Source organism: Streptopelia decaocto, assembly GCF_964273445.1.
Source record: "Streptopelia decaocto genome assembly, chromosome: 1".
NCBI lineage: Eukaryota > Metazoa > Chordata > Aves > Columbiformes > Columbidae > Streptopelia > Streptopelia decaocto.
In genome coordinates, this window is record NC_138663.1 from 158,249,705 (window position 1) to 158,277,090 (window position 27,386).

Below are 27,386 nucleotides of genomic sequence, written 5' to 3' on the forward strand. Positions count from 1 at the left end.
CAGAACAACAGTTGACTTCTTTACATGGTTTCTCCCTTCATCCGAAAATGAATTTAAAGTGAGAGGAAAAAAAAAAAAAAACAAAAAAGTGATATTTGCCTGGTTTTAAGTATTTTGTATTGCCAAATACGCAAAGATTGAGAAGTGTTACATTAATAACTGACTAAGCAGAAGAAAAAAATACCCTGGGAAAAAATTATTTTCAGCAGTTATTAGAAAAAATTGTTCATAGTTTTCCTGTATATTTAACTCAGTTATATTACAAAATACCTGTGCAGACATATATTTTTATCCTGCCTGAAACACACAAAGCTCAGGTAAGATCCAAACCACCTCTTGACAGAATATCAGCCACGCCTGAGCCTGATTTTTCACTGTACTGTTTAATCAGACTCTGATTAGGGCAGATACCTCTTAACATAGTCAAGTCTTTAAAAAAACATGCCAGAATGCAATCATATGAAAGAATAAAAGTTATGTATCCTATACAGTCATCATAGTACAACCAAGGGGTTATTTTCTGAAAGAGATAGCAAAATCTTTTTTTTATTTTTTCCTAAAGAGAAACAAAATTAACTACTAGTCGAAAATCATTAAGCCTGTCAAGGTAAGAGGAAGCAGCTAAGGAAAGGACAAGATTAATCACCCAGCAAGTCCCTGAGCTACAGAACTCTTTCTTAGTACATCTTATGACACAAAGAAAATAAATAAATAAATAAATAACAATAAAGAAGAGAGGCTTATCCCTGCATTAGTTATCTCCCATTAGATATCTCCCATATCTCTCCCATGCAACAGTTATCTCAACTGTGCTTATAAAAATCTTAGGATTTGGTTATTGGCACAGAACTCCATGTGTGGATTTCAGAGGGGAAAAAAAAAAATACCACCTGTTCTTGAAATCACTAGGTTCAATGACGGTCGGCTACCAAAAGTCACCACAGAAGTGACCTATGAGCTCCAGAGATAAAGTATAATATATACTCTAGAAAGGGGAATCCTAATGCAAGCCGGTTAGTTATTTGATGTTTACTTTTGCCTGACTACAAAATGAAGTTTTGCAGGCATAATCGCATGCAGTTTCCATCCACCAGCCTTTGTCATATGCTGCCAAGAAAAGAAACTCAGGCTTTTTCAGTTACCTTCACCTCTCACTGAAGAGATTCTGTGGCAGACATCATATTGGAAGGAGTCTGGAGATGCAGGTAGAGCACCTCAGATGATGAGCTGCACAGAAACTACTTGTGTGCAAAAAGAAGGATTATACCACCTGTCCCACCAAGCACAGAGTATGAAGTTAAGAGCCTGGATTGGGCAAGGGCAGTTATCTACAGCACTGACTAAGGGACATGTGGGAATAACACCTAAAACTTAAATGAATATGAATAAAAGGGTAGAGTGGAATGAAAAAATTGTCCAAAATATTGGACACTGTCTGCAAGAAAGAAAGACTGACAGCTCTGGATCCCCAGTTCCTCATACTTGGACACTCCTACTTATTCTTTATCTTGGAACCTTTTGTTTCCATTCCTGAAAATAAAAATCTAGCCCTAAGAATTCATTGAATGGAGGCTCAAGGTTAAAAAAAAGGCTCCACCAAAGCAAGCTGAGAGAATCACTTTAGGATAGAGAAGCACAATGAAGACAGTAAGTGCAAGCAACTTGCATGATAGCTTCTATTTAAGTAAATAAGATGCCAGGAAGCATCAATGGCTGGCCAGTCAAAAATAAACATGGTGTCTTCACTGCCAGTTCTTAGCTTATGGAAAGCAGCTTCCTTTATCAGACCCAGATCAGAGTGGCTACTCCATCCAAAAACCAGACAACATAGACATTTCACAGTTCGTCATGACCTCTATCACATTTGCTGTCTCAATTATAACGATTAGAGCAAACAGTAAAATTACCTGAGTGATAATTCATGGTCCCCCAGCTGATAATATATTCTGCTGATTTTATAGAAGGCTTCAGTGTTATCACTCTTTAATTTGGCAGCAGCTTTCAAGTCACTAATGGCTTTGCTTGGTTCCCCTTCTTTTATATAACACTCGGCTCGAAGTTCCCGTAGCTCTGCATCCCAAACACAAACCTTGAGAAATCAAAATTAAAGCTTGTTTTTGGTCCATAACACTTCACTTCTTTTTCTCCCCAACAAAGGAAAAATCCCATTTAATTTCACTTTGCCAACTGCAATAGCATAAGGTTCAAGCTGCACGCAGAGCACATGAAATCAGCATCCCTGCTTCCTGGTGGATGCTGTGATGCACCTGCCCGCACAGAAAACAAAGGCCTGAAAAAATTGTAAGTGATTCAATGAGCTCATGCACGGAGATGAATTAAATCTACTGGCATTGCTTAAACTGGGACAGTCTGTTGAGCCTCCGGGGAAGGATATCAGAATCATAAATTATTATATCCTCCCACAAGAACAGAGGTAATGAACAGCAAGGACCAAGCTGTCAGTTGTCCTCTAGAAAGAAGCTTGTGGGTAAGATTCAAGTACGCAAGATTTGACCTTCATATCTGGATTTTAAAGATATATACAGAAGTAAGAATGTCACAGTGTGGCACAAATAACTGCTTAAAGGAATTGCCTATCATAATTTGTTTTAGAGAATTTATTCTGCATCTTGTTTGCAAACCATCGTTTCAGAGAATGAAGCTCGTCTGCTTTTCCACATTCCCTCCCCATAGGCAAACACCCACACTTCGGCAGTTTCTTCACTAAAAGCTATAATGTTGTAAATTCCAAGTCAACAGTGTTAATTTGTATGTTAAAAGTCACGGCAGTTAACTGTTTTTTAATATATATTTCTATATGACTAACAAAACACCCACATAATTGAGTCATTTACACTTACACTATCAGATTACCTACACTGATTAAGATTCAACAAATACAGATATCTGAAGAACAAGCTGAAAATCTAGATAGCTATGCACATTTTTAACTTTGTGGGTTTTTTTTTTTTAACCTTTTGTTGCTTCATTTCCTGAAGACAAGAAAGTACCTACTTCATAGTGCAGATCTACCATTTCTTAAGTTTCTTATAAAGCACAGACAAATTGCCTACATATATGCAACAACAACAAAATCTAAATTTAAAAAACAAAAAGAAAAAACACACCAAACTTATGTCTCCTATATTTGGCAAAACTTCATTGGTTTAAGAACAAATTTTTTCCCAGCTTCCCCAAGAACACTGAACTGTGGAATACAGGAAAGTATAATCAATAAAGTTACCTGCAACAGAAGACTGGCTGAAGTTATATCTTTAACCCTAACTACAATCTATTATTTTGACTTTTTTTTTGCAGCTAGTGCTCAGCATTCTCCACTCTCCAACTTCATTATGGACTCATGGTGTTCAGCAAAACTAAGTCAATTACACCAACTGTTTTCACATCAGTGAGAAGTTTATAAACAAAAAGACACAGATGTCAGACAGGAGCTCTTACTTTCCTTTCACAGTACCATATTACTTAACACTTACTGCCAAGATTTCATCAAGAAGAGAAATAGCAGTTTCATAATCCTCTTGCTGGTAGGCAGATAATGCTTGTGAATGCAGGCGCTGTAGCTCATCCGATTTTGTCAGCTGAGTCTGGGCTTCTTTCTCCTCATTATTGCTGGGATTAGATTTGAGCTGCAAACATTAAGAAGAGACTGAAATGCTTGTTCAAGGATCTCTTTTTGTCCCATTAATAATCATATCATGAAGAACTGACTAAAGCTGCAAATAAAGCAAAATTAGTTTTAAAATTCCACTAAAAATATTTCCAACTCCAAACCTCAGAAAAAGAAAAGACGTTTTTAGCTTCGATACAAGTTGCCAGAAGTCAGAGAAATCTAATTCCTCCCCCCCCACCACACGTGATCATTTACCATTGAACATATCGTACACAAGAGTCATTGTCCCCCTGCCACCCCCTGGAAGTGGTGGACCTGTCAATTGTAGCCTAGTTAATTCATCTCTCTACAGACAGTTATTAAACGCTGGATTCTTCAGTATCAGTAGAAAGTATTTCCACATGGCATAATCACATATCTCATTTTAAGCACAACACCTATATATAAATTCATGACAGAAACAAATGCAACATGTCACAGATAGTATTACTGTAAAGCTGTGGTTTTTTACATTTTCCCCAGAAAGAGTGGCTACAGCAGCAAGTGAAGGTGCTACAGATGGGGGAAAGGCACAACTGGGGATCAGCTGGAAATTTACGTGCTTTGCTCCATATGTAGTTTGAAACAAGTCTAAAGTTCTGTCTACAAAGACTCACATTTCTCAAACGCCCCTCTCCAAGCAAGTAGAAGTGGTTACATTGTCCTTGCCTTGATTTGTTTAGGCAGCCTTTTATTTTCAAATATATATATTTTTTTTAAAGCTCAAAAATCTCCCACAGGCAACTCTGCTACCACCCAGGAAAATAAATATGGGCCAGGAAGAATCTCAGCAACTCACCTGCAAAGCCAGGAAATAATTTGTAAAATTAGTGTAGCTTGAATACAGCACCGGCTTTTCGCATGTTGCTGATCAGAACAACTTCCGAAGTTTTAGAAGGGGCAGATCAGAATGACTTGAAACTTTATTAAAATTTTTCTTTGTTAGTTTTTCCAAATCAAAACTCGCACTGTCTTGCATTTAATACACAGATTGTTGACTAAAGTTACTGAGTCCTCAAAGTGATCCAGTACTTTTTCTTTCCTCTTTTATTTCAAGGTGTCCCATTTTTCTCATCAGGAAGTTCTTCAAACACTCATATTTTGTGCTTAAGTCTCTGATGTAATTCAATAATATCAGCCCTCAGAACCCCTTTAACAATATTTCCTCTGGTTCTAAGTCTTAAGTATATGAAAGAAAAAAATCCTAAAAGCAACATTAAATGCATGCACAGGCCCCACCTCTTAGTTTCTTCATTAAAGTTTTTTTGACCTTATGCAGTGGTTTCATTTTACTCTGGCAAAAATAAAGTTGTACTTAGACTTGAAAATTCTCCTTAATCCCCTACACTGTCTTTCAGCAAGAGGAGAGAAATGAGACCTAAAACTTTTCTTCTTTGTAGGCTGATTCCTAATATACATCTCAAACACCTTTTATTCTGGTTAGAACAGAAATTCTGCCTATAAACCCCTGATGCTGTGCATCCTCGTTCTCCCCTAAATCTGGAGGCAAACTTCCGCACCTGTAATTTTAAAAGTCTGAAGATTACAAAACTCTATGAAGTTCTGAACCCTTTCATTCCAGCTGACTTGCTTAATTTCTCTCTCAATTTCTCAGCATTTCCCTCTCTTAAAAATTAAGAGCTTTTGCTACAGACGAGCTTTATGCTTCTATTTAAACTCATGATAACACTGTACTCCTTAGACACACAGTGTTTCTTGTAATTTATTTGGAGCAAAACATCAATGGAATATGAAAAACAATGTTACAACCATACAGCCAAGTCCAATAATAATAAACAGCATTTGAGTAAAACATTCTAGATAATTTTAGGTGGTACAAAGTGTCCAGTTAACAAAAAAAGGGAAATTTTTCAAGCTACATTCACACTAAAGCCATCAAGTGTTTGTGTGCTATAGTATGATGAAAAGATACACTCAGAAGCTGTTAATTAGTATATTGCTATGATGTTTTAATCAGTAACGTTAACTAAAGCAAAAAGAAGCCTGTTCATTCAGCTTCCAGAAAAAAATGCTGGAAACGTGATGCAGTTTATTTGATACTATCATTTTGGTTTATTTCCCAATTTTTTTTTCTGTCTTTTTGCCTTGTGGTCAGGGAACAGCCACATCACTATCAATAACAAGTCATGAGACAATTATTTCTCCTTTTCCTGTGGATCAGCAAGCTTGGGGGTAGCAACTGCTTCCACTAAGTGTGCTAGATTTCCAAGGAAGAAGTAAGGTCTTAAAAATCCCTTCAGCTGAATTTAATACAGCTCTAAGGCATATCTAATACTCCTCTACACGCTTCATCAACAGCCTCAAAGCACAAAAGCAGAAGCAACGCTCTGCTCAGGTGTGCAAGACAAGCACACTTGCTGCTGAGCATGTTCTCAGCACAGTATTCTTTCGTGTCTTTGAGGTCCCCTGCATTTGGATTAGAACACTAAGTTAGTTGCAGTTTAAGCTGCAGCAACAAGAGCTGGCCATTGGTTAATAGTAACTTTCATTCACTAACACCCCCACCCCAAACCTGCCCCTAAGTTATTTACAGAAAGCAAAGGAATGCCTTTGTTACTGTAAGTAATTCTCTATCACAGATTTATAGGTGCTGCTTTATTTTATAGCTTAGTCTCAGTATAGGGGAGAGAAACACCCTAGGGTAAGCAAAACCATACTTCCCCCCGAAATCAAGTAAGCAAGACTAGGGGGAACAAAACATCATCCCCACTCAATTTATCAAGCTGAGCTTCAAAAGCATTTGCATGTATATCTATCTTTCTCCACTTTATTCTCAGTGAGGAAGCTGCTTCTTCCAGAACTTTACCTCAAGGACTTGACTCAAAACTTTGCAACATTACCTGATTGCATCCAGGACAGCAGGAAAAGGTATTAGTAGTTCACTTAATGGAACCCAGCCCTTTCTTGGCATCTGGAAAGTACTTAAATAATCTCTATCCAAAGTGGCAGCCTTGAAATGGCTGCCTTGCATTTGCTGTCAAACCACAAGTATTTAAAGGTTTTCTGATGGGAAAAGCATTTTAACAAGCTAAACAACTTGCACTGTTTTTCAAAAAACAGCATAATACCCCCTCCAAACCTGTCACACTTCATTGTATTGCACAAGTCCATCAATAAGACCTTTCTAACCATACAAAGGAGTTACACCAGCCACACAGAAGGCTACATGAAAAATACAATGTAGCATCACTTCAGAAAAATATTGTTAGTAAGAGGCCATTGATACAGCCAAACTGCTAAATTAGCAGTGACAAAATGAAGCAAGACCAATACTAAACTACAAAGCATCCATTTGCATTTTGTGGGCTGGATGCTGCTATTCTGAAGATACCATGTGGCAGTCGGAATGAATTAATATATTTCAGCATGTTGCACTTACATGTATCTCACAACTACACTTTCTGGATCAGCAATATGCTTTTTATTTAACAAAGCTTTACAACATTGTTAGCATGCTAAAAAAAGGATCCCTGAACACAGAACACTGTTACAGGACACAGAATTGGCTATTAAATTTAGTAAGGGCTTTTCACTTCAGGATTTTTTTTAGAAGCATAGGGAAGAGTTAAAAAACAAAGCTAATTCAGTGCCTTACCACAACCTGTCATGCTTTCCAGCTACACAGTCCTACATCTTGCTTTGCAATGGTACATAAACAATACAGAAAAAGGTTGGGCATTTTGTACAGAAATCCTAATGAAGAACAGTTACAGTCACCTTGAGAAGAAAAAACAACAACTCAAAATCCATACTCTCAAAGAGTACAGATTAAAGGTACACAGGCAATTCAGCTGTAGCATTTGAGTGTATTATTACAAACAGACACTACCGACTTGAAAAACTCTTACATACTATTGTTTAAAAAACAAAATATTGTTAAAAGCCCAAAATGTTATAGGACACACTATTTCTATGTCTTGCTTGTAGTGGTTCAGTGCCACTAACATAGGCATAGATCTACACATCCTAAAGCTGTTATGCTTTCTTGTTTTGCATGCAGGTAAATACACAGACAATGAAAATAAATCAATTAGGCTTGTGAAAAACATTCTGAGGGGAATGGAAGGAACCTCCATAATTTGTGTTACCTAAGATCAAGACATCCATGCATTCAGGAACGGTGCACAAAGGAAAGCTCTGCATTGGCAGAGCGATATATTAGGTAAGACAGCTATGTTAGATGGAGAAAAGCAAGGAAATATTTAAATACTTCTTATTCTTTACCCAGGAAGCTACAGATGATCACTGTTCCACAGAGGAATGTATCTGGAAACAACCTAATGCTACTTTGATCTGGTTAAGAGAGCTTCAAAAACCCAGCCCCAGCTTGTCCAGTAACTTACTCAAATCAGGTTAACTTCCAGTGCCCTAAGATGGTTTCCTCCTACCTACATCCATAAATAGCATTAGTACATACACTGGACGATAGTTTTCCACGGTTGATTGGTATATTTTGCAACAGCCAAGGGCTTCTCTAGATTAGAAAGCAATTTGTAGATGTACAGTGCTCAGTCACTTGGCCTTGGCTGACACCTAGTGGAGCCGGGAGCGGTGCCTTAAGCATTCACGCTTCCAAGGAAGACAGAATTGCACATTTAGGACACAGCAATTTACAGTATTTATTGCAACAAACTCCAAATGTGAACATTACAGTCACTAAAAAAAAAAAAAAAAAAAAAAAAAGAGAGCGAAAGAAAGAAATACGACATCTTGGTCCTTTCCAAACTTTCCAATTGACTAGGCAAAAATTCTGTTCTATTTTTGTGCCTTCTACAAAATTCAGCAACTCAAACGCTTGGCATTTTCTCCAGAACACAAGCAAGGTCACAGACAAAATTAAAAGGCATATACAATAAGCCGCCAGGACTTGCATTGCTTCTGTCACCTTTTCAGAATGCCTTCTATCAACCAAAGCATACCAATATTCCTTTAATTTTCACTAAAACTCACATGCTTAAAGATAAAATAAATAGTCCCAGGGCTTTCATGGATTGAGGCCTTAGACAGGAGTGTTGATGTGCCCACACATCTGTCCTGCTGACTTCTATTATTCAGAAACTATTAACCGTAACAGAAGGAACTTGACATTAAAGCATACCAACACGCAACCAAAGCTGGAACAGATAAAGAAGTACTATTCATATACTGTGAGCAATGACTTTCTGAAGTCACCTGAGGACTTCTGCTTAATCCTTGTTCCATCTTGGGCACGCTGAACACACAAATTGGACCTTCTGCTGACAGCTGTTAAAAGTTTTATTACCCTCTATGTCCTAGATTTCCAAACTGGTAGCTGCATTGCAAAAGAAAAAGCTAAAGAGCTTCTAAAGATTAATGAGTTGTGATTCTGTGCTGCTAGACAGAAAAAAAAACCTGGCACATGTAAGGAATTTCATCAGTTTGGTGCATCTGTTGGTCAAAAGGAGAAGTTTCTAGAAACGTATCCAGGCAGAAGTCTGAATAACACCCTCTATCCAAACCTTGCCATTAATTCCAGACAACATGGAAGTACAGAGTAGAAGAAAAAAAAAAAAAGGCAATCTAAAAATAACACATGAAGGCTGGGTATTCCCACCCTTTCCCAAAAGCCAGGCATTCCCATGCCAGCTCTCACACTGGTGCTGCCTCTCAAGAGCCAGAATCGACGTGCCACGGGGGGTGGAAGCTCTGCCTGGCCATCACATACCTTTACTGAGGTTTAAGGTGCTCATGAAACTTCTCTCATATACCACAAAACTGCATAGAAAGAATTTAAGAGTATGAAGTTTTTTTCTTTTCACGAGTATGCACTAAAGGATGGTTTTATTATTGTGCGTAAATAGTTTCTATGATTCTTTTAAGCTCTACACAAAAATGCTGCTCTTATGGGTGAGAAAGTTTACCTGTCATCCTCCCCCCTGTTTAGATGGGTTGAATTTTTCTTTCCCTCAAATCTCCTAAACTGCTGAAATCCCTTTCAAGGAGCATGATTCTAAAAGGAGGGATGGGAAGTAAAAAAAAAAAAAAGCTTTTCAGAGTCTTCACTGGGATTCAAAAGACTTCTAGAACATGCTAGGAGAAAACAGCATTTTACACACGGCTCATTACATCAATCACCTTGCAGTTCTGGTAAGCACAGAAAGCAACGCTGGTGATGGTGACTCTTAATGCAATTTTTATACAGTGAATTACAAAACATCTCACTCCTACATGTCTGTCCTTGAGCAGTCCAAGTAAAATTACTCCTTACTTTTCACACCCTGACCTGGTTTCTTCAGCTCAAATGTGTGGAATATTTTAAAATCTGATCTATTCCCTTGAAGTCAACACTTGACCCAAGCCAACAATCTCTTGTGTGAAACCACACAAGAGATAACATATCTACTATCAATTCAAGGGCATACAATCTACTTCAAAGAAGGCTGGCTTTACAAGAAGAAAGCCCATCTCGTCTACACAACTATTTCCTCAGGCAAAAACTAAACACTGAAGGTAAAAACACTCTTATCTGACAGCCCACAATTCATTTTGGTAGGCATATGACATGCTCAGGACCACCTATTCCAGTTAACATCCTAAAAACTAGCACAGTAAAGAAAGTGTATTATTTTTCTTCAAACGAAGACTTCCCTTTCAGTGAAGAGGGATGGATGAGGTGGAGGTTTGTTTTGTTTTTTAAATACAGCATTTCCACCTCATCTTTCCATGACACTCTGCTTTGGCAAACTCTAACATATGACCAGGCTTCTGCATGCCTACTGACATTAAGTCATCATTTGTAGATTTAGAGCCTATGCACTACTAATGAAGGATGGCCCAGTTTTTCGCCAATTTAGGTCCAGATTTGGACAATGTTTGCTGATGTGCTACATGCTTACCCAGATTAAGAGCATTCTAGTCAGCTGATATCCAGCCAAAGAGAGAGGCTAGAGGGCTGTTCATATCCTGACCTATACTTACTCGGCTAAAGAACAGAATCATAGATTACATACTCTGTATACATGTAAAACACTCAATTTTAGGTATCCAAGTCCACAACTAAATTCCAGCCTAAAAGCTATTGAGATCTCATTGTCATTTTTTTGGGGCCATACTTGCCCTAGTAGTAGAAGGAACTTTCATTTCAAGGAACATCTTATTCCTTCTGGCTTCTTGACAACTGAGTATGAGTCAATGCTTCCTAGTGCCTGCAACTGACCTTTCCCTAACAGCCTTCCTCCTCTCCACTCCTCTCATATAAAAACAAACAAACCAAAAAAACCCACACAAAAAGCACCAAACAAAAAAACCCAGAATGTTAATACACAGTATTGTGACTGACTTCCTCTTGAGATTAACTCCAATTTGGTGTTTAGATGCAAACACACTGCCAGAGTAAACCAGGTACGTTAGACGTGCAGAAACTGGTAGAATAATCTGACAGACTTAGAAGGAAACACAGGAAATCTCTCAAATATATATATGTATTCTACTTAAGAGTCATGGTATGTAGGATTACTTATTCCCCTTCCCCATAAGAATAATTAACCTATTACAAATGTTCAATCTTGGCTTATTTTGCTTGAATATACTGTACTTAATTGTGCTCTGCAAAAGAGGCTGCCAGCTATGTTCCCTAAACACATAAGTAATATTGTGCACGGAACCAAGGAAGCTGCAAGCAAGATTTAGGACCAATATGGTATCTTCATAAGTCAGCTTCTAGAGGAGAAACCCTGTTCTACTTGAGCTTTAAAGCTTAACTAAACACTTAAACTATTTGACTGACCAAAGGCAGCAATCTAAATTTTTTGCAGTTCATCTGGAAAAAAAGCAAGCTACTTGACAGCTGACTGGAGCAGCATTTCCATATGCAGTATCAGGAAATACTCCACAAAACTGCAAAGAGATGCATATGCAAACTCAGAATCAACACTGACATCACATAATTGCTTCTGCAGCAACTATGTCCTCAGTTAATCAGAGCTGAACGACACCTTCCCACATTTGCAAACAGCAGGGTTGCACTGCAATCAGACGTGCAACTGCAGACCACACACTCCTAAAAAACTTACTGAGGAAGCAGCAGCAGCCAGAGGAGCCATTACTACAAGAATTTCAAATAAGCTACCGCAGCTCTGCTACAGACACAAAGATTGCCTGGTGCATTTATACCTGCAAGAGCCATTCCTTCCAACTGCCCTGCAGAGCATACAGTATAAATGATCTGGTTTTGTCGTGCATACTCATTAGTGAGATTTCCACTAAAGAACTGTAATCTGCAAGGCCAAACTGCTTTCTACATCACACTCTTCAAAGAAAACCAACAAGACAGCATCAGTTACACTTGCAAATTCTATTTATTTTGGCATAAAAGACATGCAAGCTGTTCAAACTAGCAACTCTTGAAGACTAAGCAACAATGAGAATGAACCTTCTCATGCTTACAGAAATTTTGTGCAACAGAGAGGGAATCAAGCTTCACATTCTCTGAGGAATTTTGTTCTGGGATTACATCAGTTTATTTTTGCAGCATAAGGCAGAAATGTACAAAATACCCATTGAAAGAAAAAACAGACCAGATGAGTTTTAGGTGGGTAATATCCCACTGTGTCTGTATGGAACCTCTGGGCACCTGCTGATCATTCACAGACCATGAATAACGGAGAACTCCTCGGCAGATGAAACGACAAGCTGATGCATGCCACTGAAATTCATTTATTTTAACAGCCCAGTGTCTAAGTTAAGAACCCAGAATCCTTCTGCAATCAGTGAAAAGAGAAAGGAACCTTCAAAGGTTGATCCATGATGCCCCCAGTGATTTCCCAGAATGATGTGAATATAGTGATGTAAAGCAGGGTTCAGTTATGTACTTTAAGTCCTAGTTACTTGTCCTTCCTTTCTGAATGAAGATTGCTCCCTAGTATATGCATCATCAAGCAGAGATCATGAAGTACCACGCATACAAAAAACCCAGACTTTTTAAAATGCTGTGCTACTGCATGCAACACCTGCTGATTTCATCATCACTGCACTGCAACTTTTGTCAGTCATTTATCCATAGAAGGTAGCTTAGTGACAGCAGCTTTAAAGAACAGGAAAGACAACTCAAGTATACATACACATATGCTCTAGAGCATCAGAATTGAGACCATGGCTCAGAACCCAAACTTAAAAGCAGTCACGTAGTTCAACTTAGGCCTTCAACTTACCACATTTTTAAAGTCATCCTCTGCTTCATCAAATTTTCCTTGCTTGAGCAGTAAGTGTCCTCTCTGTAATCTTGCCTGAAATGAAACGTAATTTCTTTTGGTTTACAAATTGGAACTCAGCAAAGTATGAATATAAGCTTCTGTTTCCTTTAGCAGCGAAAAAAAAAATAATCAAAACCAGTTTCATTTTACTACCATTAACAAGCTGAAACAGAGGTCACAACACCCATTTTTTGTGTTCTCAATTTGACAATATGCTTATGAAACCTCTTGGATGGTAAAGGATCAATCTGCACCAGAACTCTGGGACAAAAAGCAGCCACAGTTTTCATGAGCAGCTGCAATTCATGGAAAACTCATTTGAAGAGCTGCATAAAACAAAGTGAATGTCTTCCTTACTCCACTTTCCCGATTAGAACTGCTTATAGATTTTAAGAAATTAGCAGAGATAATAAATAATAAACAATCCCTACATTTAATTCTTTCACTAAACTTTCAGAATAATAGAAGCTATGTAAAAAAGTTAATGATTTACAAGATTTTGATTTATGATAAGAATATTTTCATACAACAATTAATTTGACACTTGCTCCTTTGCTGTAAGATATACAGGACATGCCACTGCCTATTGAAAAGGGAGACCAGAGAATTAGATAGAGAGGACTCCAACATCAGTCTCCAACTAGTGAGGCAGCGTCCACATATGGTAGGCAGAAGTGAATAAGAGGTAAGTAAATCAGAACTTGCAACAAGATGCCAAAACAGAGGCATCTGTGCACTCTCTTTGCCCCACACTCTCAGAGGGCATAGCCTTGATGACTGAGAGGAGAATAACCACAAGTGAGAGAGGGAAATTAGCACAAACCCACGAGGAACATGAACTTGATAAAACTACTATTGGTTGCTAGAATAACTGGCTAGACTGTACTCAGCATGGCTGCAAATTCAAGTACATACATCATTGCTATTATTTTATCCTATTTAAAGCCTTCTGAGTGAGAATGTATTTTCTATTTCTGTTTAAGCAAAATCTGCAAAAAAAACAACCTTCTTCGAAGCAGGTTTTTTTACGCTTGAACAATTTTCAATTCCAGTAATACTTACTGATGTGAAGTCCTGCTTTAATTCAACCACTTTACTTAAATCACGAATTGCTGCTTTAGATTTGCCCATCGCTAAATACACTGTGGCTCTTCTGTAATAAGCAATGTAGTTATCAGAGCCTCCCTCTGCAAGTGAACAAACAGTAATCAGAATGCTATCTCAAAGCAACTGAAACTTTGAGTACAGTGAAACTGTAATGACTAAAAATATACTACCCAAGTTTTAAGCCACTGGAAAATTGTATTTGTCAATACAACAAAACATTTAACATTATCCAAACAATATTTTCTATGCAGTTTGATTATTTAACAATAAAGATTATAGAAACACAGTAAATACCAAATAATTAAGAATACTGAAGTTGAAATATGTATGTTTTTCAGCTTTGTACAGGAAAACAGCCACTACATACTAACCCTTTATCTCCAACTGCAGGCCTACATTTGAAAGTATGTTTATTCATCATTCTTGATCCCATGCCCTGTCCATCATATAGGATGCAACTAAATAATCCAAAAATGACCGATATGCTAGTCCAATGTTGTCACAGACGCATAAACCCTTTACACCATCCACTGAAATAGGAGCGACTTATTTCTTTAATATTAAAGCGGGCATCAACACCCCCTCTCAACAGCAGACAAATGCATGTACATTATCAAAATTTAAAGGCTAACTTCAAGGCCCTCATACTCCGTGTTGTCTGCTGGTCAAACTTCTAAGATCCAGCAGTTTTAACTCTCTCTAGGTTAGCACACATATGTACACCCTTTGTAGGAGACATACATCAGTCTCTGAAAACAAGAATTTCCTTAAAATTCTTCTCTATACAACATTTTGAATAAACTGATGACAGCTACTATGTACTCTCAAGGAAAGCTAACTTAGACCACCCAACCAAACATATGCAGTAGAAGACAGTAAACGTTTTGCTGTGCTATTAAACAAACAAATCATTAATCCCAAATTTGTAGACAAGAACATCCACATTTGAAGAACAAAACACGTACTTCTCTTCTTCATCTCATTTCAGGTTAAAGTTGAACTTGAAAATAAATGAAACAACTAGCATTGTCAAAAATCTTATGGACAGTAACCAAGCTTCATAGCTGGCCAACACCATTACCAAAACACTAGTTCAGTTCTCACTGGGAAAGCTATCTGCACCCTTCCTCTACAACATCTTGGCTGTGGGAATGCTAACGTCCAGCACTGAAATTTAATAATAACTCCCACACTTGTATGCCAGCATTATGGACAGCAAGTAAATTCAAATGTTACCACCTTTAAAAAAGGGAGTATTAAGTCCTACCACATACAACTAAATGTGTGGGGGATAGGCACAAATCAATAGTCGAAAATAAGGAACTTATTAATACACAACTGATGAAAGAGTGGAAAGAGCTAATCCAGAAAGCACAGCCCAGCACCAGATGATAATCTTTCTAACAGAATATGGTTTTGCCTCAGTTCCCTAGTGACAGTAATGAACTGCAATTGACATCTACCCAGAGAGAAGGCAAAAACTATCAACTTGATCGGACTGAAGAAAGCTGAAAATTTAACTGGAGAGAAAATGGACAGCAGCTTCTATTTTAGTTGTTTGCAAAAAAGAAAAAGAAGCTGTCTGAGGCTAGACAAAAAGATCTATTTACCTCACAGTCTACAATGATGCAATACAGGCCAAAAAAGATTAGAGAAATTTCTTTTCCCCTCCTCTACAAACTCAGTAGGCAAAATACAAAGAAGTCTGATGAAAGTTCAGGCAATCGAGCTTAGATCAATATCAAATTAAGAATCCCATCAAGGTCACAACAGAGGTGCTCACAGTGTTAGTTCTACCAGCTGCTTCAGCACTGCTGGTAAAGCAGAGGGTTTTACCCTGCGCAGGCACCTCACATAGCTGCTGCCTTTGCACCACCAGCATTTGCACGGCCATCAACTGAACTGGACTCTTGACCACATCCAAGTTAAAGATCTCCAATCAATAAAGCAGTGGTGTCAAACTCCTTTTAACCGGGGGCCACATAAGCCTGGCAGCTGCCTTAAAAGGGCCGAATGTAATTTTAGGACTGTATCAATGTAACTTCTCCTACATTTATTCAACGAGGCAACTGCCAGGCTGATGTGGCTCCCAGTGAAAATGACTTTGACATCCCTGCAATGAAGGAATAGGCCACAGTGTAACACTAACTCTGCTCAGATCCTACAGGAATGCTGTGGCAGCAAAAAGAGTAACAGATCGCCTCTTGGTGGAATTAGGAGCTTCAGTAGCACAGAAAAAAGAGGAAAGTTACCCCTCACTCCCTTTATGTAGGAGAAGTTGTTCTTTGAGAACTCATAGAAAATACTAGTAGCTCAGAATTAGCAGATATTTCATTTACATATCACTATTAGAACAATGCATAAATAGAAAAGTCTCAATAGTATGACTATTGTGTAACATTTGCTATTATTCTTCTTACAGAGAAAATGATGCACTTTTACACACTATAAAAAAGTCCAACAATTTAAAACAGAACTGTAGTGCTAACAGATACTGCTCTTTACTGGTGCTGTCTGTCTCTATGCTTCAATTCAAGGATTTAGTAAAAAACTTGCTTTAAAATTTATAGAAGCAAAAACTTAACTCCCCAGTTTGTTGAAAATGCACAACATCAAAACAAGAACTCACTCACTAGTTGAGTATAGAGGGACAGTTAATATAATCTTCACTACCAGTTCAGTATCTCAAACTTACAGCATTATCAGTTTCACTGAGGTATCACACAGTTCAAGATTTATTTTTTTTTTAAAAAAGAAAAAAAGGACTATCTTAAACATTGAGTTTTTTACAGTGCCAGAAAGCAGCAAGCATGGATAAACTCAACCATTCAAAGACATACTATGGAAAACTTCATAAAGATAAAACCTAATCTTAATCTTGATGGGATTAGATAAAGGGAATACCTCATCAAACAATACCACAGTCAATTATCATTGCTTTCATACAACTACTACTACAGCAGTGACTTTGTGTTCATGTATCATGTAGTTAATTTATCAGTTTCTTTTATCAAAACTGAAGCATAAATATTCTACTACATCTCTGTTGGCTCCCATCCGAACTGCTGCATAAAGATGTCCCAACTTCTGTAAAACTCATGGAATGGAATTTGTAAGAAAGTAGCATACTTAATGAAGCAAAGAGTAGGAAAAAAACCCTCAGACAAAGATATTTCTGTGCAAGAGTCAGTTTCCTGACATACGTACCTATAGCCGCATGAAAGTGAGACAAAGCATCTGCTAGCTGTCCAGCAGCCAATAACTTCTTTCCCATTTCAAGCTGTTTTTCTACTTCTGCATTTATTCCACATTCAGCTCCTTAAAGAAAAAAATTCATGGTGTTGAATGACCAGTTTGATTACACCAAATGCACACAGTGACAACACATATAACAAACAGCTAGTGATATAGAAACAGAAGTCAAATTTTCCTGTATTAAAACAACCTGCAGCCTACTAAACACATAGCATGTTTTCCCTGCCCCAGAAAGGAGGTCAACATAAATAAACAAACACTGTAAAGCACCACATTGTGAGAAGGCACCAAATATACACTTCTATTCCTGTCTATACATTCAGTAAAATACTTTTGCATACCAAGCTTTATACACCAACTATAAAAACAGTTCAACAAAATACATTTCTATGTGAGCTTTCAGTTTCAAAAGAATCTGGAAAAAACACTCCTAATGTGCACAGAGCAAAATTAAATTTCATGACCTACTGATAACTTAGGACTCGACTGAGAACTGCCAGCTACTGCAGAGATTGTTTTCTCATCTACAGCACTTTTGTCTCATCTTTAATTTCCAAGGCAAACTGTTTCCAGAGCAAAAGTTTTGATATAAACAATGAAAATGCTCATTCCCTTTTCATTGAACCAGTCATACTGAAGTGGTATGCTTTCGAAGTGTCAGTTTTAGTTAAAAGCTAATAAATTGCTGCCGCTCAACCAACAGGGAAAGACTATTGTCGAGAAGAAACAAGCAGCTAAGTGCAAGCACATGCTGTACCTACATCAGTTCAGCCACAGAGGTTTTGCATTTGTACAGCTTCCAGTGTTCTTCAAACCAGGACAGAATTTCACTACACCTTGCCAGTTTATGACTATTAAAACTTTCACACCATAAGCAGTTTTCTCATACTAAGAGCATACATTTAAGCAAGGTAAATATATTAAGACCCTGAATAAATACATTACATTAGAAAACAATGAACTACAATTACTAGGAATCAGCTTCTTTCACTGAGGCTAATTCAGATGGGCACCTGAATTAATCTTAAATATAAAAATGCAGCAGCACTTTGAAGTAGTTGCTTAGACAATGAATAAAAATGTTACACTAGACAGGTTGACAGACAGTATATCAAAACTTCTCACACTGAAAGGTGATTAAACAACAAAGTATTTCTAATGAAAGAATAATAATTTCTGATCACCAAGTCATCAAGATCTTAGAACTACAGGGGCTTTCAGTACCTGGGATCTTAATTTTATTTTCCTTTTCTACTCCCTATTACAGGTCGTGATTCTTTTAATTCCACATTATAAGAAAATCATTTAGCTGTCTATACTAAAATAAACATAATGCCCTCTGTATCCACTGGGAAGAGCTCTATCTGCTAAAAGATTGGTAATAATTCAGCAAACTGAATTCAAGGGCTTCAAGTCAATTATTTGCTTCAGAACAATGACAGAAAACAAATTCCTTTTTTAAATTAAAGATAGCGACTTTATAAAACAAGCCCCAAATTTCCCATCAGAATTTGTTTGTTTAAACAGATGAAATTAAAATAGTAATAACTTACCATATAGTCAATTTGGGGATCTTATTAAAGGATGCATTTTAAAATCCATTCTAGGTATGTATAGCTCTGAATAAAATATAAAGAGCTGCACTGATAGTGGAGAAGCATTTATTGACAGTAATGTTTTCACACAGTATTCTACTTCAAGGTAGCTTTTACATGAATGTCCTATTTTCAGAAAAATTTATATTCTTTGCCATTTTGCTTCTTCTCTAGCTTAAAGCTTTGGTCATTGAGTAGTTCAGTGTCCTCTAAAATAATAATGCAAGCACTGGAGAGAAAAAAAAAAAACAAACACAAACACCACAAATTTCCCTGGCTTTTGAAGTACACTAGCAACAAATCAGATATCAAACCATAAAGAGACTGAAGTATTTAACATGAGCTAAAACAAACAAGCAAAAAATTCTGATGCAGTTTAAACCAAGTTTACAATTCAAAACCACGATAGCCCCTCACTCACTCTCCCCACCCCCACTTCCCCCAATAGGAAAGAGAATCCAAAGGGGAGAAACTCATGCACTGAGATAAACACAGTTGAATTAAACAAACAAAAAAAAATAATACTAATAAACTACTACTAGTACTATATATAAAATGGAAATAGAATTTAAAAGATACTCAATGCAATTCCACAGACTCAGTCCACACCAAGCAGCCAGTGCCAGACAGCAGCAACTGGTCCCAAAGCTGATGCTGGGAAAAAAAAAAAGAGAGAAAAAGGCAGAAAGGCCCAGAGGCCTCTGCAAACACCAGGATGGTGAAAGGCCCAACTAAGGGAACTCCCAAATGGAATTCCACAGAAAATGCAGCAGAACCAGAACACGTCTCCGTCTCTCTCCCTGTCCTCCTAACCAGGAAATCCAACACTCCTTAAATATGAAGCATGACACTAATGGCACGGAATATTCCTACTGATCAGTCTGGATGTCAGTCAAGCTCTGCCCCATCCACGCCACCCTTCTCAGCTGCCTCACACGTGTGGACAGAGCACTCAAAAGATCCTTAGCTCTCAGACCAGAGCAATTAAAAACATTAACTCTGTCTCAGGGTGTTATCTTCTCATTCTCAAATTCAAACAAGGACCATATTAGCTACAAAGAAGAAAAGTTTCTAACTGCATAAAGAAAATTAACTTGCTTTCAGCCAAATCAGCACAAGTTCCTAAGCTTCATCCCTCTCATCTCTCCCCATATACAAATTTCTGAAATCTTTCAAAACTTGCCAGTTTGGAGTGTTATTCTAGAAGTGAGCATTCAATTTTCACAGTCTCAAGCATCTGAAGGAGTGTCCTTGTTTCACATTTTAGTCACATCAGGATACCTCCAAGAATAGATTTTCCATAACTAAGATGTACCTATACTATTCAGTGTCTTTCATACACATTATGCTCAGTACAGTATTACAGTTACATAATACTTTAGGCAGGAGATCCATCTTTTTCCTTGAACATACTGAAGATAATAAAAGAAAAAGGTAACCATTAATAGTAAACACTTAAGGAAGAAAAGCAGGAGCAACACAGAGAATGCTAAATGTAAAGGACTGTATGTTCCCTGCAGAACATGACTAATTATATGAGACATACATTAAAACTTGGCTCTGCAAATTGCTGAACATCATAAATTGAAGTGGAAATCTCCAGCAGAAGCCTATATAGTCAGTGTAACCATGATGAAAAGTGCCATTTACCATAACCACTTAGGAATACTGTACACTGACCAGATAGTTGGGCTGTTTATTCATATAAATATATTGCTTATTCATTTTCTGACTGCAGGCAAACAATTGCTCTCAACAAACCACCCCACAGCAGACACCTGAAAACTGTTAACATAGGAACAGGAGTTTAAGGACTCAAATTCTCTGTAACCTATTTGGGTACCTCTTCACTCTTTGGTCTGTGAATGAATGTAAGGACTCAGGTTCAACCAGAAGAAAAAAAAAAAAAAAAACAAACAACCCCACAGAGCTCTTTCCAACAGACAGTCAGTAGTGAACTGAATACCAAGGGTCAGCATTACAGCTGAAGAAGCCTTGTACGCTCCAGCAAAAAATCTACATTTATACAAGAGATTCACAAGTATACTATTTATTTTTAAAATATCAAAGTATTTTAATTTGAATGTTATTTATAAAACCTGCCTAATTCTTCTCTATCCACCAATGACCTCAGATGACCACACACAAGAGCCCCAGCTGTCAAATCAAGTCAGATATTCTGGATAAATTGGGAGTCTGCAGTCTTGGCACGGATGCTAGAGTGGAAGAGTCAAAAAGAAAAAAAAAAAAGTAAAAACCTCCTCCCAGATAAAGAATTGGCACCAGCCCTGACAACTCAGTCAGTCAGAAGGCACAACAAATATGTACAGGTGCAGCTAACCTGTTTTTCCAGTTAAATACACTCACTTCAAATAAATTATGACTTCCTGATAGGATTTTTGTTTTATTAAGAATAACTGGTGCTAATATGTGGGTACCTAAGTATATATGAACTATATCCTCATATAATCAGTCATAACCACAGTGTAAAAAAAGCTTCAGAAACAGGCTCAAGATTTTACATTTATCTACATACTCCTTTTTCCCCTGTAGAATTTCCACTTACTTGTTTTTTTTTTACATCTTGTCCCCATGCTGAGTAATGGGATTATGAAAACAAACAGAAATTGTTCTGTGTACCAGAATCAAAATTGTTTCAAAACCGAAGAAAAACGTATGTCACTAATCTCAATTACCTTTTTTATTTAAAAAGAAAAAAAAAAAGTTCCTAATGATTGTCCTGTCACGTAAATGGAAGATTCTGCTTTTGGGGTGTTTTTTGATCAGAATGACCCTGTGTTTAGCTTAATAAGTATTAAGTTTGCTGCTATTGTTAAACAGGTTTGTGCGACCTCACCTAGGCGTTCCTGCTCCAGCAGGGGGATTGGACTAGATGATCTTTTGAGGTCCCTTCCAGTCCCAAACATACTGTGATACTGTGATACTGTGTGTTTGCAAGTGTGTTTTTCAAGGACAAGACTTAAAGTAAGTAGTGGACAAGTAACCACAGCTTTAGAAGCAAAACAGATAGGCTCACAAGGAGTCTCAGTGCATCAAGTTGAGTCATATGTAACTTCTATCCATCAAGTTTTTACTCCCTACGTTTGCAAAGACAGTTGGTAAATATAGCTAAGACTGGCAAACCAAAAAGCCACCCCTGCCATCCCAAGTATCCTTTGCTATTTGGGGTGAGAAAAACAACCTCCCAAACTCAGGAGAGAAACATATGGTGTAGGGGTGAGAGAGACACTTAAGGCTAGTGGTCTGACAGTAACAAACCCAACTCTCTATACTTAAACCCCTTTTCTTCTTGTCCTTATTACATTTCCTTTCTTTTACTGTTAGGAAGGACACGGGGGAAGAGGAACAATATTCCTCTATCCTCATCAATTGTCTCTTTTTGTTACGATTACTGTGGACAAATAGCAAAGGGTGAATCTTACCAAGAGGTGATTTGTGTCAAATAGGTGTCAGGGTATTTGAAGAGGAGCAATTCATGAAATACAACAGTAAGGGCTGAACTGCAACCTGCCACATCACCAAGTATTCAAAAACCTTTTTACTGAACTCATTTACTAGATATAAATCAGTATTCATAGATATTGACTGTAAGTTACAAAGTTAATATAGGCCAACAGTTGCACCAATTCATGAATCATATGGCACAAGGCAATCTTCTGTTATCAAGACAGTAAGACGCAAATTTAAATATGAATATGAACACCCTTAAGTTCAAAGACCAGCAATATTGGGGGAAAAAAATCTAGATATTTCAATAATGTAAACCCCCTAAATTCCCTAAATACATACTCTGGAAAACAAACTCATAAACTAAGAGGTTAGTAAGTTCACCAAATAAGATCCATAATCATCACGTTTCATCTTATTACCGTACATCTTTACCAACTGAAGCTAAGAAAATATACCCCAAATTAGGAAATGTGGCTTTGGTAAATCCACATAGACATTTAAAAATACACTTCAAGTAGCTTGGCAACTCCAAATAAATAACCCTCAGCAGAAGCATCACTGCCACAACCTTAGGAAAAGAGAAATAAAAGTATACTTTGACCACAATTATTATTTTTCCTCTAACACTACCAGAACACACATTCAAAAAAGCAATTCAACACGGCAGTCTGATACTACAGAGAGTCTTTGCCACAGTGTTCCTTTTGCCACTTAGCCAGCTTAAATATTCATTTGTTTAGTACATCAACTAAATTTCTAACGTCAAGCCCAGGTCAGTCTTAAGTCTACAGACTTATCCTGACTATTGACAGCTTCAGTTCTGCTCAAGTCTGACACTGCCAGTTGAAGAACATTCCTCAGGTGAAACTATGCCTGTGTGTGCAATTGTATAACCAAGTTATACATTTAATAGGAGCCTGTGAATATAAGTTTGACTAGAAAGGTATTGCTGAGCCTTGCAGTGTATGCTGAAAGCAAACAGGCTGCACAAAGTGCAGTAAAACTTCTCTGCTGAACTAATGGTAGATTAAAAAAAAAAAAAAAGAAAATATACACGACAACAAAACAAAAACATAAACAAATACAACACAACTGCTAAAAGCCTTATTGAATTTGCAGGTCTGGCACTGACAACGGCTGTGGATGCGGACAACGACCGAAAAAGCCTGTGGACTTAAAAACTGCCCAAAATTAATACAGAAGCAAGAAATTTCAGTTGGGAACTGGCCAACGCTGTCACACAGCTGCACTCGAGGACACCCCGACGTTTCCGAGGCCTCAGAGCAGCTGGCACCCTGTCAGCAGGCCCAGGAAAGCGAGGCACACACACCAAGCCACCTCCAACACCAGATAAAGCCGAACAGGGCACGAGGAGTGGCGGTGCCCTCATTACACACCCCTCACAACAGCCGCGATGAGGTGGCAGTTCGGAACCTCCTTCTTCCTCATACCCTTTCCAGAAATGCTCCCCCCGCCAGGACGTCCCGCGGAACCTCCCCCCGGCCCGGGCCCGCGGGTCCCCGCTGCCAGGACGCAGCCACACTGGCTTCCTTCCGCGCTCCCTCGGCACCTCGGCCCGGGCTCTACCAGCTGCACCACAGCCCGGGCGGACACCCCAATAGGCCGAACCGGCCCGACGAGTGCGCGGAAGGAGGGCGGGCGATGAGCTACCAGCTCTCCACCGCGGGCCCAGCGGCAGCTCCGCTTACCCCAGGCCCCGGTGGGCCGCGGCGGGAAAACGGCAGCTCCCCCTCCCCAACCCTCGGCCGGGCCGCAGCTCCCCCGCCCCCCCCCCTGCGCAGCCCCCGGAGGCGCGGACACCTCCCGCCGCCCCTCACCTTGGTACTGCAGGTCGAAGAGCACCAGCAGGAAAGGCAGCGCGGAGCCCAGGCGGCCGGCGGAGGCCGCGGGAGACACCATCTCCGCCGCCACCCCCCCCACCCCGCGGCGACAGTGGCGGCGTCCCCAGGGCCGACGGCTCCAACTTCTCCGGGATGGGTCGTGGGCGCCTCTGATTGGCCGCGCCGCGCGCGCACCGCCCCCCGCGGTCGCCGAACGTGGAACCGGCGAGAGGCCGCCAGTCAGCACAGCGCCGGGCTCGGCCGAGCGAAGGGGCGGGAGGTGTCGGGGGGCGTGACTCCCCGCCCGCCGCGGCGCGAGAGCAGGGCGCCTCCGCCAATGGGCTTGCGCGGTTTCCTTCGCGCGTGCGCAGGGAGGCGTTGTGTCGCCGCTGCCCTCACGGAGCTGCCCTCACTAGATATGGCGGCTCGGGAGAGGTGTCGTGTCTTAGACGTTCAGCGGAACGATAAACGCTCGGTGTTTCCATCGGCTTGTCTGCTTTATCTCGTGTCTCTTTGCCGAACCCCTCCTACCGCAGCCGGGCTTATCCTGGGCTTTGCTCCAGGCCCCGGTGTAGCCCCTCTGAGGGTGCTCTGCAGAGGCCTAGAGAAGGATCCAGGCTGCTTGGCCCGGGGGTTAAACGGCTGGTATCCGGGCTAATGGAATGCGCTTAACACGGTCATGGCCACCTTCTGGGGTCTGATGGTTGCTGTTAACCTTCATTCTTCAAAGACAGCATCTCTGAACTACTCAAATAGTAGAAAAATTGGGTAGTAAGTTTTAAGTAAATTGGTCCTAGTTCTTTATTGCTATGTCTGACTTAGCCACAGAGCGGAGAGGATGGCAAGTTCGATTTCAAACCATGCTTGACTGTCATCAGGACAGAGTCATGTTTAGGCAGAGCAGCAAAGCCAAGATAGCATGGCCTTAACTGTACTGACCTCCAGGCATGCCAAAAAAGTATTCGAGAATTTACCAGACTGCAGAAAAATTGGTTATATGACTTCAGAGAGCACAGTATTTTCATACTAAAAGTTTGTATTGGATCTGTGCACTGAAAGCAAAGCCTGTTAAGATAGCCTGCAATCTAACACATACTTTTGGAGACCTGTTTTCCTTTGTGTCATAGGAAAATACAATGCATTCTTACACCACAGAAGAACTAATCTTGTATGTGCCTAGCGGTTCATAGGTTCAAATCATCTGCTTTGTGTTGTTGGATAAATATATTGGAGGCATATTATGTAAAAAACAAAACAACCAGAAAAAGCCTTAGGGGAAATCTACTGAGAAAGTAGCAAACTTGAGGCTTGAGGTCCAATTTGGCAACGACAGAAATTTCTTTTTTCATTCCACGGGTACTGTCACATTACCCTTCTCACCCCAGACGATAAAATTTACAAGCTTTCTTGAAAGATCAGACTGAAAAAAAGAAAAGTAAGTTATCCTCCTTCAACATTTCATTTGGATGATGATGCTTCAAAGGTATCACCTTGAAATTTGACCTGCAGAAGATATTCAGAAATAAGAACTTGAAATAGTCTAAGAAGTGATAGATGTGAAATGAATAATTGATGACATTCTGTAGACGTCAGCATAAGGAAGAACATGACAACTCTGGCACTATGGATAAGACAAAATACAAAAGCCTAAAACTGAACTGAGCAGAATGTAATCACTGCTACAGTTAATTAATTCCTTTGATTTCTCTTGAGGAAAAAAAGTATTAGACCAAAGCCAGATAAAATGAATATGAAAGGGAATTTACACCTCCAGCCCTCTAAGATATCTGGAAATAATAGTAAGGATGATGATAAACTTACTGGGCCGTCAGTAACAAGATTACGAGAAAACAATCTGTAGAAAACTCGGTACCTCATACTGGAATACCAGGCATAAAGATTCAAGCATCAAATCCTTTAAGGCAAGATGGAAGTAGTATGATTAAAGTGTCAAGTATCATTTTGAGTAGATACTTGACAAGCCCTTGGTTCTTGACCTTGACTCTGAAATACTGAGCCAAGGTCAATATTTCAGGCTGACACAGTAAAGAATGGTGTGTAATGCCAGCACTACAAAATTATCTGTTCAAAGAGAAAGCATTTATCATTGTCACTCCGTGCTAGAAATGCCACTAGGTACCCAGAATTACACAGTAATTCTTGAAAGAGACCATAAACTGTGAAGGACTGTTCTTGCTTATCAGAGATCCCCAAACATATGTAATTTAGATATTTAGTATAAATCTAGGAGAAAAAAGTTCTTTAAAACGTATTCCCTTGTGCAATTTTAACAGAAGACAAAATGCAGAAAAGGAGAAAGACTTGAAAGAACAAATGCGTTTAACTCCATGATCTTAAGGGTCTTTTCCAACGTAAATGATTTTGTATGACAAGTCAACATTATATTTTGGAATTAAAAAAAGAGCAAAGCAATACAGCTGTAATGTAAAAAGTCACAATTAGACTGGTATCCAAAACTGGCTTCTTCAGCAGCCTTGCATTGCGGAGTGAAAGAGCGGACGGCAAAGTCTACAGTATTGTTCAAAGCAGTCAAAAGACAAAGTACTTTTCTCCGAGTTACTGCTGGTAATATATATATAGTAGCAGCAGAGGGCGGCAATTAGCAAGGAATGACTTTAAGCTATTCATTGCTTCTAATAGGGACGGTGAACTCAATCTGGTGTCATAGGTTGGAGATAGTTAAATCTGTAGTTTCTATGTATTAGACGAGAAACCTACTAGATATAATACATTACAATAAACAAGATTAGACGCAACAACACAGAAGGTACTGGAAGGGCCCTGCTCATTACCTGTGAGCCAGTATGTTTGACAATACATTTTAATTAATAATCTCGTTTCCAAAAACATCCAAGAAAACCAGTTACCTGATACAGGAAAACAAGCAGTATAGCAGGCTGTTGTGTTGCATACTCAGTCTAGTACAAAATAAAGGAGGAGCTAAGAGAGGATGATAACACAAAAATCCTATTCTAAGGGCCACTTCTTGTTAGAGGTCTCTCACACCTTACACCCATTTTTTATTCTTGTCTTTGTACATCCCTATCAGAAACTTAGATGTGTTGTAGCTAAATTAAATAATAGTGTACATCTGGTTAATGTGCGATTATTGTTTGTGTAGCCACGTCTTTTGGTAATTTCACATTTGGAGTGGTATTTATAAGAGAGGGCGTCAGGGAAACTAATTTTTTCT

General features: G+C 39.0%; 1 protein-coding gene across 1 annotated transcript in view; it reads right to left on the reverse strand.

Moving 5' to 3' along the window:
• Positions 1 to 24,353, reverse strand: part of DNAJC3 (DnaJ heat shock protein family (Hsp40) member C3) — a 37,213-nt gene extending 12,860 nt beyond the window's left edge. The window contains exons 1-6 of the mRNA XM_082042984.1: positions 24,170 to 24,353; positions 17,218 to 17,328; positions 13,966 to 14,090; positions 12,862 to 12,936; positions 3,495 to 3,647; positions 1,908 to 2,089 (exon numbers count right to left, since the gene is read on the reverse strand). Coding sequence (XP_081899110.1) covers positions 1,908 to 2,089; positions 3,495 to 3,647; positions 12,862 to 12,936; positions 13,966 to 14,090; positions 17,218 to 17,328; positions 24,170 to 24,251 — 728 coding nt within the window. The 5' untranslated portion in view covers positions 24,252 to 24,353. The remainder of the gene's footprint in view (positions 1 to 1,907; positions 2,090 to 3,494; positions 3,648 to 12,861; positions 12,937 to 13,965; positions 14,091 to 17,217; positions 17,329 to 24,169) is intronic.
• Between the last annotated feature and the right edge of the window lie 3,033 nt (positions 24,354 to 27,386).